The 15252-nt window shown below is 41.5% G+C and overlaps 1 protein-coding gene across 1 annotated transcript; it reads left to right on the top strand.

The window, feature by feature from the left end:
- Positions 1–791: 791 nt before the first annotated feature.
- On the top strand, positions 792–14623 carry INO80 (DNA helicase INO80-like protein). Its single transcript, XM_087673462.1, has 23 exons — positions 792–1492; positions 1597–1678; positions 1911–1998; positions 2110–3011; positions 3111–3302; positions 3423–3533; positions 4069–4478; positions 4565–4673; positions 5003–5083; positions 5252–5424; positions 5661–5786; positions 5981–6142; positions 6265–6322; positions 6631–6861; positions 7117–7263; positions 7351–7881; positions 8279–8536; positions 8758–8865; positions 12054–12148; positions 12229–12385; positions 12470–12673; positions 12754–12948; positions 13275–14623. Exons 1-23 carry the CDS (start codon positions 1467–1469, stop codon positions 13707–13709), a joined length of 4881 nt encoding a protein of 1626 aa, XP_087529588.1. The 5' UTR covers positions 792–1466; the 3' UTR covers positions 13710–14623.
- The last annotated feature ends 629 nt before the right edge of the window (positions 14624–15252 follow it).

The raw sequence follows: 15252 nt of genomic DNA, 5'->3' as shown, positions 1-15252 counted from the left end.
TCCCAACACTAAGCAATTGAGCTTTACTGGAGTTGTTGTGATTGGTAATGGATTGTTTGCCACTTATAATAGTTGTATTGTTTATAACTAATAAGTGTATTAGGTAGCCAAGTTCATATGGCTTGCATCTTTAAGAGCCTTCCTTCAGTGGAGTTAAGAAACTCAAGTTGGAAATCACACTACAATTGTTGTTGAGTCGGTAGAATAGTTAATTCACAAAGCAAAATGCAAAAGAATTCTGTAGATGAAATGTATATGTATGTGAGAGAGAATGGTTATTGGTTATGTTTTGCATGGCTCTTAACCCCTACAAGGACCCTTTGCAAATAGGTAAGTAACTTATGGTGGAAGTCCTACTCAAAATTCTTATTCCATTACAATTATTAGGTTGCAAAAGTCAAATAATGCAAGATTAACATGTCTTTTGGAGGATAAAGCGCATCTACAAGATAGCTTGTGAGAAGGTACACCAGAGTCATATGTCTTGGACTTCCCTAAGTGTAGGCCTAAAATGCATAATAGTAATCTACATGCTTCATATGGCTTGCACTTCCCTAAATGTAGGCCTAAAATGCATAATAGTAATCTACACACGCTTTTTGCATTGATACAAACTTCCAACTCCTAAAAAGTCAAACAAAAAAAAAAAACCAAAAAATACAAGAAGAAGAAGAATCAAAGCAAGGGAAAATTAAGGGAACATGAAAAAAAGAAAGGATCAACCCATGGGACCTTAGGAAAGGACTCTGGAAATTGCAGAAAACAAAAAGGTTTAAGAAAAAAAAGCAAATTGGAATGGGGGACGATGATGATGATGATGATGATGATGAAGGCTGGGAATGGCATGGTCACCTGCTGTGTGAAGGGTTGCTGTTGCCAGCACAGAAGAAGAAGAAGAAGAAGAAGAAGAAGGAGGAAGAGGAGGAGGAAGAGGAAGGGGAGGACAAATTGAAGAAGAAGAAGAAGAAGAAGAAGAAGAAGAGGAGGAGGTACAAGCACAAGACCGCAGAAAGAGAGAGAGAGAGAGAGCGCGCGCCAGACTGACCGACCATCAACCCTCGGACCGCCTCCGCCATCGCCATCGCTCGGGCCTCGGACAATCTCAACCAATCCTTAGCTCCCTCTCCCTCTCCCCCCCTCCCCTTTCCCTTCCTTCCCTGCTTTTCGCCCTAACCCTAGCCCTTGCCCTAGCACCTTCACGCTTGCCCTAACCCCTGCCCCTCCCCGCGTTCCCCCATGCCTGCTTCTCATCAATTCCTCAACGGCAGACCCCCCCCCTTGATCCTGCAGGCACGCCATGACATCCAGCATTGGATGCTCTGTGGTCTCGAAGGCACGGCTTCCTATGACGATTGAACACTGACAAGCTCCTATTACTGCCCTGCGATCAATTCTGCAGGCAGTACATCTGAATCACTGGTTGAGAAATTCACCCAGGATTCTGATACCAGCTTGACCCTGCAGCCATGCCTGCCACATCTTCGGATTCGAGGTAGGCTCTGTGACCCTTCTTGATATGCATATTGGCAGTTCAGTAACTTCATGAGTTGGAGACGTTCAAACCACGCAGTAAGAAGGGATGGCATTACATGACAGGATGGAGCAGCTTGGCTCAAGTAGGACCATGCATAACTATCAAAAGGGCTCTTATTCTTATGTGGATCTCTTCAATTTAGATGTAAGTTCAAACAGCCATATGAATTACAATTCTACTGTTGCAGAAGCTATTATGGGAAATTCTTGTTTGCACAAGAGGAATTATAGTATACTTGAATATTTTTCAAAGAGCAGTCTCGCCACTATCTTTCACGAATGTTGGAGAAGTATTGCTTCTTGCCTAGTGCGTTACTTATTAAGTGGCTGTTCTGTATTTTTTGATTATTCAATTTTAATGTTGTTGATGTTCTTAGCCTCTGGTGAATTTTCAATTGCCTCATGGTGGGGATGACCTCACGAGTTGCACAAGCAGCAGCTTGGATGGCAATGCTATGAACAGAGGTATTTGTTGTCAAACATAGATACAACGTACATCTATTGTCTGTACGCATGTCCCTGTTTACCAAATTCTGGTACGGCATGAATCTTAAGAGCAGTGGTAAACTTTGACAGGTAGTCAGAAGAGATTGAGTGAAAGTGTTAACGGAGCAAGGGCAAAAAGACCAGCAGGTAGTCAGTCAGAAATGACAATGAAAAGAAAGAGAGTACAAATGGAACCAGAGGCTGGGAGCAATGCATTGCGGCGAGATGATGCAGACAGCAATGATGATGTTGATACCAATGGTGTAAGCCTTTCAGAAGAACACTATCGTATCATGTTAGGGGAGCATTTGAAAAAGTACAGAAGGGCGCAACTTAAAGAAGCCATGACTGCTCGGCTACGAGTAACTGCAAGTAAGAACCAGACAGATGCGCTTGCTCCCAATCTCAATCGGAAGTCCCAGAAGTCAGATACTGGAGGACGAGAACTTCATGGACTTGGATATACGGATGGTGTGGCAGTTGGTAAAACTTCTCAACTGTTTGATAACGGTCATGCTTACAGGGTGGGAGATCAGAAGAGGCTGGGTGTTTTTGGCATTCTTGACCTGGGTGATGGAATACTTTTGGAGATTCCGTCTTTCTATGACCAGCTTGCTCCTCTCCTCAAATTGCCAGAATTTGAAGCCATGGAGATAGATGAAAGGTTTTTGACTGGGCAGCCAAAGCTGGATCTTCTTGTGGCCATGGTTGCTTCTGATCCATTAGCAACAAAATGGAAAGCTTCATTAGACTGCAATGTCAAACAAAACTTAGCAGCCTCTTCCCTGTTGCGAAATGGTCAAAAGAAGTTCCCTTTGCAAGTGTTGGAGCAAAAGCTTGTTCAACCAGGCTCAGGGTTGAGCATGTCGCCTGCTATCCTAGATCCATTGCAGCAGCAAGGTCTGAGTGGCACATGGAGACAGATTCTTTCTGACACCGGGATGTTGTTGCACTGTGAGGTGAAGGTTTTGGAAAAGGGTGATGGGTTTGAAGTAAGTACACACATTTTGTGTTTCAAACAATCAATCAGTAATGTTAAACTTTATTTTTGAACTCATTGAAGTGCTGTCGATTACATTGTTAATGCCAAGGTCATTGAAAGAAAAGTGCCAAAGAAGGAGCCTGACCCTGCTATTATTGCAAAGGAGGACACTGAGAAGATTGGGAAGTATTGGACTAATCTTGTCCGGAAGGATTTGCCAAGACATCACAAAAACTTTTTCGCTTATTACAGAAAACAGTCATTAGATGCAAAGAAATTTGCAGACTGCTGCCAACGGGAGGTACTTATTCTCACTTCCATGACACCCATGTTGTGTGGTCTTGGGAAAGTAAACTCTGTTTTCAGGACTGGCTTTAGCGTAGTGTCTATTCTGCAAGTTGTGTAACTTATTGAAGTGCAGGTCAAATATCGAGGTTTGCGATCATTAAAAGTGATGAAGGCTGCTCCAATGCGTATTAGAAAGCTGGCAAGGGACATGGTTATTTTCTGGAAGAAAGTAGATAAAGAACAGGTAATTCTAAGCTTTCAGTGGTTTAACGATGACACTTTAATTGTACTTAGCTTTCACCATTCCCAAGGGAAAGTAAATGTGTGTTTAGTTATTGCTTGCTAATGATAACTATGGTACCATTATTGTTCCAGGACATGCTTGCAAAGCTCCAGAGTTTTGTAGGTTGAATAGCAAGTATGCAGAGTCTTGAAATTTTAATTGGTCAAGGCCTTCTGTCACTCTGCTTTTGTGCCCATTTTGCCTTGTTCTCATCTTTTGCACAGTCCTTGTTATATTACTGCTTTTCTTATTGTTTCTTTCTTCTTGCTTGGCATTTGCCTACTCTTCCTTTCAGGTTCCAAATCACATGATTTCTTATAAACTCTCTAGTTTGCCTAGAAGTCCTAATTTTCCGTAATGGTTTTCATTTGTACTGGAGCATACATAGCATGACACATTTGGGAATGTTGACAATAATGTTCTGCAGACTGATCAAAACATCGTTTACTGGTGTTTTACCCCTTTCTAACATGGATATCTCATTTCGTTTTTCCAGGCAGAGTTAAGAAAAAAAGAGGAAAGGGAGGCAGCAGAAGCTTTAAAGCGTGAAGAAGAGCTTCGTGAAGCCCGAAGGCAGCAACAACGCCTAAACTTCTTGTTGACACAAACCGAATTGTATAGTCATTTTATGCAGAATAAAATGGCAGGCTTCCCCTCACAGCCAGCTGACTCAACAGATCAAGCAGGTAGTTTGGGCATTGGTGCTACTTTGAGCTTAGCTGAGGATGCTGCTGAACAAGCTGCCCTACAAGAGGAGGCATTGCAGGCAGCCCAGAATGCTGTTTCTAAACAAAGGCAAAAGACCGATCTTTTTGATAGTGAATGCACAAAGCTTCGCGAAGCTGGATCAGTTGAAGGCACGGCACAACTTTCAGATGCTGCTGCAGATATTGACTTGCTTCATCCGTGAGTTCTAGACAAAAGCTCATCTGGTGGAAACCTTTTCTTATTGTTGTGATATACATTGGTAACCTTTACTACGTTAATTGCAGGTCGTCAATGCCAGTTACTTCTTCAGTTCAGCAGCCAACATTTTTCCAGGGAGTTTTGAAGGAATACCAGTTGAAAGGCTTGCAATGGCTTGTGAATTGTTATGAACAGGTACAAAGAGAGAGTGGTCTGGTATCCCATTGCATTTCTGTTTCAAGTGCAAAGCTACTAAGCGCTATGACATGGTGATCTTTTTGGTATTGCATGATATTCTGCATCCTTTCTGGCAGTACTGGTCTTGATCTCTACGTTGAAGTTTTTGACTTGATTTGATCCAGTCTTTTTGTAGCCTTTATGCTTGCTGTGTGTGGGTTGGGTAGTCGTCAATGCTAGAAAAGTTAACTGCCATGAGTCTGAGGTTTAGTGTTTGTTATACTTGTGTGATTTAGGCTTATTGACTGCAGAATCTCTTGATTTGTTAATGTCCGCATTTTATGCAGGGTCTCAATGGAATTCTAGCTGATGAGATGGGGCTTGGAAAAACAATACAGGCGATGGCTTTCTTGGCTCACCTTGCTGAGGTGTGTATACGTAGAGCTTGCTATGCAAGTGATATTGTGAGTTTATTTGTGTGTTGATGCAGGTAAATGGGGAAGGAATTCTAGTTCCTTCAGGGAATTGTGGTAATTTCTTGTTCTTTCCTCTCTTTTGGTTCGTAATTTTCAAGTCTCCATGCTCTAAATGTGCAGGAGAAGAACATCTGGGGTCCCTTTCTTGTTGTTGCACCTGCATCTGTGCTCAATAACTGGGCAGATGAAGTTAATCGGTTTTGTCCAGAATTCAAAATTCTACCCTACTGGGGAGGGCTACAGGAAAGGACTGTGCTGCGGAAAAATATCAATCCAAAACGTCTATATCGGAGGTACAGCTACATTCTTCTGACTTCACAACCACTTCAGTACAATTTTAGAACCCATGCTTCCAGTTCTTTTGTTTATTCAGTGTCTGCTTTTGGCACCATCGTTCTCATTTGAAGCACCTTTTAAACTACTGTCTTTCTCATTTGTAGCGCCTTCTTAGCCACTGTCTCTCTCATTTTGTAGTACCTTCTAATTCATTGCCAGAGATATGTTTAAGCTAGATTTATGGTTGATGCAGGGATGCTGTTTTCCATATTCTCATCACCAGTTATCAGCTTTTGGTGTCTGATGAAAAGTATTTGAGGAGAGTGAAGTGGCAGTATATGGTGTTGGATGAAGCCCAGGCAATCAAGAGTTCAACTAGGTATTCTCAGGTTCCTTTTTTTTCAGCATACTAATAACAGCATTGAATGAAAACAAATAATTATGGAAGCTTAATATGCTGTCATTTAGTACTCTCTGAACATGCTTTTGCCAAGTTGACAATCCTTTTTTCCACCCAGATAAGAGGTTGCACATGTTGGGAACTGATGTTTCTAAACTTCAACATTTTTACAGCATAAGGTGGAAAACATTGTTGAGTTTCAACTGTAGAAACCGTTTGTTGCTGACTGGAACGCCAATTCAGAACAACATGGCTGAGCTCTGGGCATTGCTGCACTTTATAATGCCAACCCTCTTTGACAGTCATGAACAATTCAATGAATGGTTTTCAAAAGGGTAGGAAAATATTTGAAAGTCTTCAAAGGGAGCTCTTTAAGAGTTCAGATTTCTTCAAACATGGCACAAGTTTTTGAAGATATTTCTTGTTGCATTATCAAATGAATGTGTATCTGTAACAGCATCGAGAGTCATGCAGAGCACGGAGGCACGTTGAATGAGCATCAGCTTAATAGACTGGTACGTGGGTGCCTTCTATATTTGTGGGTGCAGTTGTTGCTGTTCTATCTTGGTCCTTACCTGTTGATTAGCTGTTAGATGAACTGCAGAACGGCCAATGGCTTCAACAATTTTAACCATTTTTGGTGTGCACAGTTAAAAATTAATTAGAGGATCAGATTAGGGTTCAATTCATGTATGTCATAAACATGTCTACTGTGCCATGATTGCTGATTAATATTATACATACAGTTACTTGTTGTACAAATGCATTCAGTAAGTAGATTTGCCTGGTTCTTGTCAATGATCTGTGTGATGTGTCTTTGCAGCATTCAATCCTGAAACCATTTATGCTTCGGCGTGTTAAAAAGGATGTGATCACTGAAATGACCAACAAGAAGGAATTGGTTATTCCTTGCACTTTGAGCTCGCGACAGCAAGCTTTTTATCAAGCGATCAAGAACAAAATCTCAGTTGCAGATTTGTTTGATAGCACCAGGGGACATTTGAATGACAAAAAAGTCCTAAACCTTATGAATATTGTGATACAGTTGAGAAAGGTATATCAAATCTCTCAATGTAGAGAAGTTCAACTCTTTTTTTTTTTTTTTTTGTGAAGAAGTTTGAGAAGTCCAACTCTCTCTCACACACACACACACACTCACTCACAAACACACACACACACACATTCTGCACTCCCTTCTTCCTTTCCCCCCATTGTGCCTTCCTCCTTTTCTCCTTTCTCTGTGTGCACATTACATGTTTGTGCTAAGGCTGGTCAGTCTGTGTCACTGACCGAGTCCTTGTTCTCATAGGTTTGCAATCATCCTGAGTTGTTTGAAAGAAACGAGGGCCACACCTATGTTCATTTTTCTGTTCCTCAAGCTGCACTTCTTCCTCCTCCATTTGGTGAGCTGGAGTGTGTCCACTATTCAGGGGCCCAGAACCCAATTGTTTATAAGGTAACACTGAAAACTACAGGAGTTTTTAGACAATCTGTTACTTTAATGTTGAGATAAGAGATCAAATCTGTGCCTTGATTTCTGTAGGTGCCCAAGCTGTTGTATCGAGATGGCATGAGATGTTTGCCCACTGCCAACTCTGGATCTGCACAGGAATTTAAAGAAAAATGGTTAGCAAATCACTTGAGTGTGTTCTCACCTGCAAACATATACAGTTCTCTTTTTCACCCAGCTGGTGAATCTTCTGAGTTTCAGACCATTCTGAGGGGTGATTTTGGTTTCACTCGGTTGATTAACTTATCACCTGCTGAGGTTGGATTTATAGCCAAGGCTTCTGCTATGGAGAGGTTACTTTTGTCAGTTTCTCAGCTGGAAGCTTTAGATGATATTATGGAGGATCAAGTAAATCAAATCGATGATGTACGGCTTAGAGCAGTTAGCAGATTGTTAATTTGTCCAGATCGGTCTCAACTGAGGGTTCTTAGAAGAAAGCTGGCAACGGGCTTGTCTGATTTCCCATTTGAGGCCTTAGTTACACCTCACGAAGAACGGTTCCTCAAGAATATGGGGATGCTGAGATCTGTAAACACCTTTATGCCAGCTGTTCGAGCCCCACAGGTAAACACTTGTTGCATGAAGGAGATGCATTCTAATCTTTTTCTTTGACTTGTGCTTATGTGCTGCTCTGATACCGGTACTTCTTTAAGAGTCCAGTGCACTAACATAATCGAAAGAGAGTCAAGTGCAGTAATATAATTAAAAGCTGATTCTATAAAGATATTAAAAGCTTACTGTGTAAAGATTTATATCAAGCTATGCTTTAAATTCAAGTGAAAATTCTCTGTATCTTCCAAGGAAGTGTAGTAACAGATGATTTTTCCTTTAAATTCTTCACTTCTTTAATTAAGTAAAGAAGGAGAGAACTGAATATGTAAGGGGAGGGGACAGATTATGCAGCTTCTTATATGGGAGTTACTTTTGTCACATGCTTACATTAGGATGGCTTGCTCTACAGATTGACTTAATGTGCTCAGACCGTGGGCTAGCTTATCAACGAGAAGAAGAACTTCATAATCCTTGGATCAAAAGACTGCTCTTGGGGTTTGCACGGACTTCAGATCGGAATGGGCCTGCTATCCCGCTTCTGCCAGACCATTATATACAGGAGCAAGACTTGAAAATACATTCGCAACGTCCAATATTGGCATTGCCATATCGCATTTTTGGGTCTTCTCCACCTTTGCAAAGCTTTGATTTTGCCAAAATGCTAACTGTGAGTTGTGAATTTACAGATTTTGCAATACATCTCTCTGTGTTATGTATTTTAATTAAGGTTTTGTGTGAAGACTGGTCATAATTCTTGTTTTGGTTCTCATTTGGGTTCCTTGTACTAGAGTATAAGACTGGATTGGGAATCCAAACACAGGGTGATGTATCATTCAGTGTATGTTCTATAGCTTGACATTTACAATTACCTCTTGATTTTTATGCCAGGATTCTGGGAAGTTGCAGACACTGGACGTTCTATTAAAACGACTTCGAGCTGAGAACCATAGAGTACTTTTATTTGCTCAAATGACAAAGATGCTGAACATTCTGGAGGTAACAAGTTAAACCTTAGAAAAGGACTTGCATTCTTGTTTCAAGGTATTTTAATTGTGGGTGGAATAAGCAAGTTTGAAGCTCCCTAGCTAGACCTTGCTCAGGACCCCTTCTTAAGGGGGCCAGCTACATTCAGAATTGCCTGTATACAAAGTGGAAAAAATATGAAGTGGGAGTGAAAAAGAAGGTTTACTGGAAAGCATATGAACTTGTACATGCTCTTGAAAGAGTGACCAATTTGGTATCAGTTTCAAATGAGAGAGAACGGTTTTGTGTTCTTATGTGACAACTATGATTACGCACATGAACTGATGTAACTAGCACTGCCTCCAATAGCAGCCTGTTTCTGTGTTTGTGTGTGTGCACGTGCGTTTTTGGTTTTTTGGGGGAGGGGTTTGGGTAAGTGGGATGGAGGGAGGGATTAATGTCTATAACCAAACATGTATAGCTCAGTTGGTAGGTTAAAAAACACATGGCAAGTCGTGACTAGAATGTCTTAAGATTGATTACTATACCCCATATAGCCATCTAGGAAGAGGAACAAAAGCAAAAAATCGAACTAAGAAACAACAAACAGTTGGGAGAAATAAAACTAGCAATCTGATATGTTTGCCGATGCAGTTCTGGTAAACGAGCACGGAACTGATATGCCAAGCTGCAAAGGTAAGGAGATGGCCAAAATGATCCCATGATGTCTCTCATGGGTCTATCCAGCATGTGCTCGATGGCATGTTAATATCATCTGAATCCTTTGATGGCAGGTCAAGCAGGAACATTGACTGGTGGGCCGAGGGCAACAAGATTTGCATCTCTCTATGACTTTGTCCAAGGTCATTCTCCATGATGGATCCACAAGTGTCTCTAGAGTTTTTCAATGGTTGGAGGTTGTGTTTACATTGGCATACGAGGACAACAATTGGTTATTTTGGTGATCAGCATTTCTTCATTATTTTATTGCTGATTATGCCACGGGTGTTACAAGGACGTAAACTTTTTGATGCTTTGCTTAGCATTTAATTAAGAGTTAATCAAATGTGCAAATGCGACTTGCACATGTTGCACAGTGAAGGGAGCAAAACGTAGTCCTCTAGGCGGTGGGCTATCAAAGCAATCACTAGAAGGAGGAGGAGCCAAGCTGCAAAAACAAAGGTCCTAGCAGCCCGTGTGATAAACGAGTGATGGGATCATTGACGCTTGGTGATGTAGATTGTCGCCAAAGGCTAGTATGTTGACACCAAGTTGGAGATGATGACGCCAAGCAAGGAGGTGGCCTCTAGACTAAAAAATTCAGGTGAAGGTGGAGCTTGAAGGATAAGGCTGTGATGCCAAGTAGACAATGGTGATGCTAGGTGGAAGATGCTCCAAACACAAGGTGTGATGCTTGAACAAGGCGCCTGAAGCAAAAGAGGAAGGGTGAAGGCAGCTCTGAGCCATGGACCGCATTGTCCTCTTGAAGGGGGGTGAGGGCAGTGGAAGGGGCTCGTGAGAGAAGGGAAGGGGTGGTGGTGATTGAAGAAGGTGGTGAAGAAACACTGAAGAGAGAGGGGTCAATGAAGAATGAATGGAGCGATTGCCTATTCATAGGCATAAGCTATCTAGGGTGGCGCACCACTATGCGGGGTGCCCATTGAAAAAGTGGCCAAAATTTGTTCAGCAACCCATTTTGGGGTTGTCAGCGTGAAACCCTAAATAAAGTGTGTGAGCTGAAGAAGTGGGTTTCTCAACATTCTCTACCTCTACTCCAGCCGTTATGAGTTGGTGTTTCCTCACATCCATGAGATGGAGGAGCCTTATTCTTTTGCTGTCCAGTCTTTTGAGAGGACTTGGCTTATTGATAGCGGTGCTTCGAGTAATGGCTCCTTGAAGAGATTGGCTTTAGGATCTCCATCAATTAGAGGGTATAGCCACTATTGGTGACTTTTGTTCGGTGGCTTGTAGTGGTATTCGCACTTTGTCGCTATTGCTTGACCGTCCATTGAGCTTTGTTTTGGAGGCTCTACATGTTTCGGATTTGGGCTTCCATCTCCTTCCAATTTATGGCCTTACTAGACTCGGGACCTATGTTGTCTTCACCTAGTAGACCATCTTTGTTGAGGATTCTTCTACAGGAGCCATTCTTACAACAGGTTGGTTGGAGAGGGGGCTATACAAGCTTTATTCCCATTCCATCGTGAAGGGTCCTTTGAGGTAGTAAGCTTTTAGAAAAATGTTAGAAGAAATGGATGTTCATTTTCATAGTATACAATTATGGTATGCGCACATGCGTAAAGGATTTATTACAATATCATTTTGTAACAAGCCTAGAAAAGGCTACAATATTTTCTTGTTGTAAAATAATGAGCACCCGTTCCCAATTGTGCACCACCCATTCCACAAGTTCCATCCCATTCCTCACCATCTCCTTGAGTTGTTCCCTCGTACCTCCCGGGGTCAGGACAGAGAGAGAGATGACAAACACAGAAGATGGGAGACTGGGAGGAGGAAGAGACACAAGCAAAGATGAGAGCGGCAACAAAAGTTGAGTGACCTTGGGGAATATGTTAACAAAGCTGGACATATGATCACAAAGATCTTGAATACGAAAGTACAAAATACAGTGATCTCCTTAACATACCCAAGTCACCTAACATATGGTCCTTGTTAATTGGTAGAAAGGTTAGTGAGTTTTCGAAAAGTTCCTGAGATTTTCTCAATGAGGCACAAGGCACATAGTCTAACTGAATATTCAGTTCTTATCCTCATGCTGCACTTTCTTTTCCATCATCTAGGTAACACCTACTACTATTCTTGCCCAGAAAAAAAAAGGTTACCACATCCCTCCGAGAAATTTATTTGGTTGGATAATACCCCCTACCCTCGAGATTTTGCAAAGATAACTTTCTTTTGCCCGAGCATTTTCAGTTTTATTCATACTCTTGATAATAGGACTCTTCCATAATTCTATTGGAGCACCTTCCAGTCAACTGCAAACTGTATGTCTTCTCTTTCTCTTGCATCTGAGACTCTTCCAGTTATAAGATTATGTTAAAGGGTTTTATATCAGGGCTGTCCTAATTATCAAGTGGGGAATAACAGTATTCGACATGCCCTTTGAAATGTAGTAGTAAGGAAATTCCCTTTTTATGCCTTGTTTTAGCAATGAGCCATCATCATTTTCAAGGATTTGAATATGTAGTAATGGTTTACAGGACTATATGAATTACCGCAAATACAAGTATCTTCGTCTAGATGGGTCATCAACTATAATGGACCGAAGGGACATGGTCAAAGACTTCCAGCACAGGTGATAGGCATCTCTTTTTTTGAGGTTTTCTGTTCCTTGTGTCATAGAGGAACTCTATAATGCATGCTTGGGAAATGCAGGGGGGACATATTTGTGTTTTTATTAAGCACAAGAGCAGGTGGTCTAGGAATAAATTTGACTGCTGCAGACACAGTTATCTTCTATGAGAGTGATTGGAACCCAACAATGGACCTACAGGCCATGGACAGAGCTCATCGACTTGGACAAACTAAAGAGGTATGTTTTAGTTCCTCTGAGTTAGATGTTTAAATGTTAGCAAGTTATCTCCTCTCACTTGGAGCTAGTTATGCATGCCAACAGGTGACTGTCTACAGGCTCATTTGTAAAGGAACAATCGAAGAGAAAATTGTGAAGCGTGCGAGTCAAAAGAATACTGTTCAGCAGTTGGTTATGACTGGTGGACATTCTCAGGGTGATGTCTTTGAAGCAGAGGAAGTTGTTTCTTTACTTCTTGATGATGCTGAGTTGGAACAGAAGATGAAAGAACAAGTCTCGAAGCAACCGGTAATTTCGATAGTATTTGTGAGAAGAATGTTTGTTCGAAAAGGTAAACAATCAGGATCTGAAAAAGTTGATTATTTCAGGACAAAATGGAAAAGCGAAAGAAAGGCTGGGGAGTAGTTAGTTCTGGTGTGAAAACTGCTGTGAGGTTGGATGCAGAGGGTGGTGCATTTCTCGAGGAAGATGAACCTTCAGGGACTGGTGATGCAACGGTTACTGTTCCTCGGGATGGTGGTGGAGAGAGCATAACTCCAGCAACCAAGCAAAGGCAGACAAAGGTCAACACCATTAGCATTCATTGAATGATTTTCTAATGCACATTCATGCTAGATATGGCATTTTGCCTTTGGATAAGGAGCTAACTCATACTTGGCACCAATACATAGCAATTGATAGTGTCCTTTCTGGGGTTTTTGAGCATGTGTTGCCAGTTAGAACCTGGTTCTTGTTGTATGGGTTGGTTTGTGTACTTAGTAACTTCCTCTGTTATCTTATCTTCCTGCTCTGTTGCTGTGCACCGCATCTCATAATTTGCTAGATGTGCAAAACTGCAAATATTCTTTTGATCTACAAAAAGGTTTGATCATTTTTTGTCGTTCTGTAGAGAAAAAATGACACAGAGGGTAAGCCACCAAAACCACCCAAAGCACCAAAGGTGGCCAGGGGTCCAATTGCAAGAAGAGATCCTAAAGGTCATACTGATTTTGAGGACGGTGGCAATTTAAAAGGGAGGGGAGGTAGTAGGAAGGTTGCGTCGGTGGCAGCAATGGCAACTGGCAAGCATGAAAGTTTGCAGGTGTTAATGAATGGTGAAAATAACAATATGGACAGTTCAACAGTAGGGCAGCGGAAAGCTTCAAAGAGAACGAAACAAATTGATAATGATCACTCCAGTCCTCAGGAAGGAGTTTCAGATGCGTTTAGTTTGCCCTTCCAACAGGGAAATCTTTTCGGGCAGTCCTCTTTCTATGATGAAAGCCTAGGAACATTTCCTTCATTCTCTACAATCAACTCCGACACAAGTGGCCAAGAAATTTGATGCTTGAGAATTAAATGATATGTTCCTTATTTCCAGCTGCTCGTATGGCACATGGAATGTGGCGACCATCCTGGTGAGCTTCTGGAATTGGTCAGTTATCAGGACTCACCAAGTGCAACTCTAAAGGCATGTCTTAGAGGTCAGTTATCAGGAATCACCAAGCACAACTTAAAAGGTTATGCTCCAGATAAGCTAACACGAGATTTACCTTTCGAATGCCTCTCAACAGTGATTTGGAAAGGAAAGAGTAACTGAAGTGCCTCCATTGCTCTGTATATTATGTACAGAAATTTTGTGGAAAGATGTACATGTTTTGCAGGCCTGTTTATGGGGGGGTTCCATCGTGCAGTTTCTAAGACATGTCTCACCGAGGACCATTTATTTAGAGAAGTCAGTGCAGCTCTTGAAAAGCTGTGGCCTTATTTGATGGATACATGACTGAAACAGGCAATGATGAGATTCATCAAAATTCAAAGCAGTGTCTTCTTTGGTTCGATTGACTGGTAAAGATGCCAAAGTATACAGTGTTACACAAGTCTCTGCATCCTGAGGGGTGGCAGTTTGAAGATGGAATGTCACCCTTACTTGCAACTCTCATTGATAGGCTGTGCGAGTTTTGTACAATTTCTGCAGATGCAAGTGCTCAACTGTGTATTGTTTCTAAATTTAGGATCAGCTAGGCCAAAGGTTCCTGATTCTAGCTGAAATTGTTCTGTACAATGGCTTACACTCCAAGTGGAACCACCTGAATTATAGCTGCCTCATATTTTTGCTAATAGGTATGTGTATAGGAGCAATAGGTTGAAGGAGTTCCGCGACTTTTTGATTGCCAGGGTTCAGTTTTGATGGACCTGTCCAAGATGTCTGATGATCTTTTAAGCATTTAATTTGGATGTATGGGAAAAATTTTGATAGACATTTGTTCCCATGTTTTCAGAGTTCCCAAGTTCAGTTTTGGTCACGAATGGGTTGCAGAATTATATTTTTTATTGGCAGGTATAAGCAACAAGTATGTTCGAGATCACTGTTAGCAGTAAGTCTTCACTGATCGTGGGGCTGGGTGGGTGTGTGTGTGTTTGCACTGGGGTTTAGTGTCTTCTCAATTAGAACAATGTCCACGCACATCTTCATATTGTAATAGGGATGGGCCCCAAGAACTTGGAAACCTCCATGCACGTTCTCATGCAGACATATATATGATATGTGCATGCACATGTACATGAGTGTGGTTGCTAAGAGAGAGGATTGTAGGTGTTGGTAAGGTCTTAATCGTTTTGTGCTGCATCTGTAGGGTGGTTACACAAGAGATTTCCATACGTATATTTTCTTGATTAAACTTTGTGCATTTGGGAGTTGTTTTTAAGGTCTTTGGGCATGTGGAGCTATTGGTAATGTTTGTATTAATCTAAATTTGAGACATTTTGCCACCCTTTTTTGTAAATAAATGTCTTGGTATTACTATCAAAATGGTATTTACAATTGCATCTCGGAAGATGCTATGGGATATATTTCATCCCCAATTCTTTTGATGCATTACTTTGCT

Source organism: Lygodium microphyllum, chromosome 30 (assembly GCF_053477565.2).
Source record: "Lygodium microphyllum isolate KBCC chromosome 30, Lygodium_microphyllum_v1.1.10, whole genome shotgun sequence".
NCBI classification, from domain to species: Eukaryota; Viridiplantae; Streptophyta; class Polypodiopsida; order Schizaeales; family Lygodiaceae; genus Lygodium; species Lygodium microphyllum.
This window is presented reverse-complemented; position numbering and strand designations above follow the sequence as displayed.

What these genes read in the sequence shown, in the direction of transcription:
- INO80 (XM_087673462.1), top strand. Translation starts at nt 1,467, where the DNA reads ATGCCTGCCACATCTTCGGATTCGAG. An exon ending in TTGTGATACAGTTGAGAAAG is followed by an intron (nt 6,862 to 7,116) that starts GTATATCAAATC and finishes TTGTTCTCATAG; the next exon opens with GTTTGCAATCATCCTGAGTT. An exon ending in AACAAGTCTCGAAGCAACCG is followed by an intron (nt 12,674 to 12,753) that starts GTAATTTCGATA and finishes TGATTATTTCAG; the next exon opens with GACAAAATGGAAAAGCGAAA.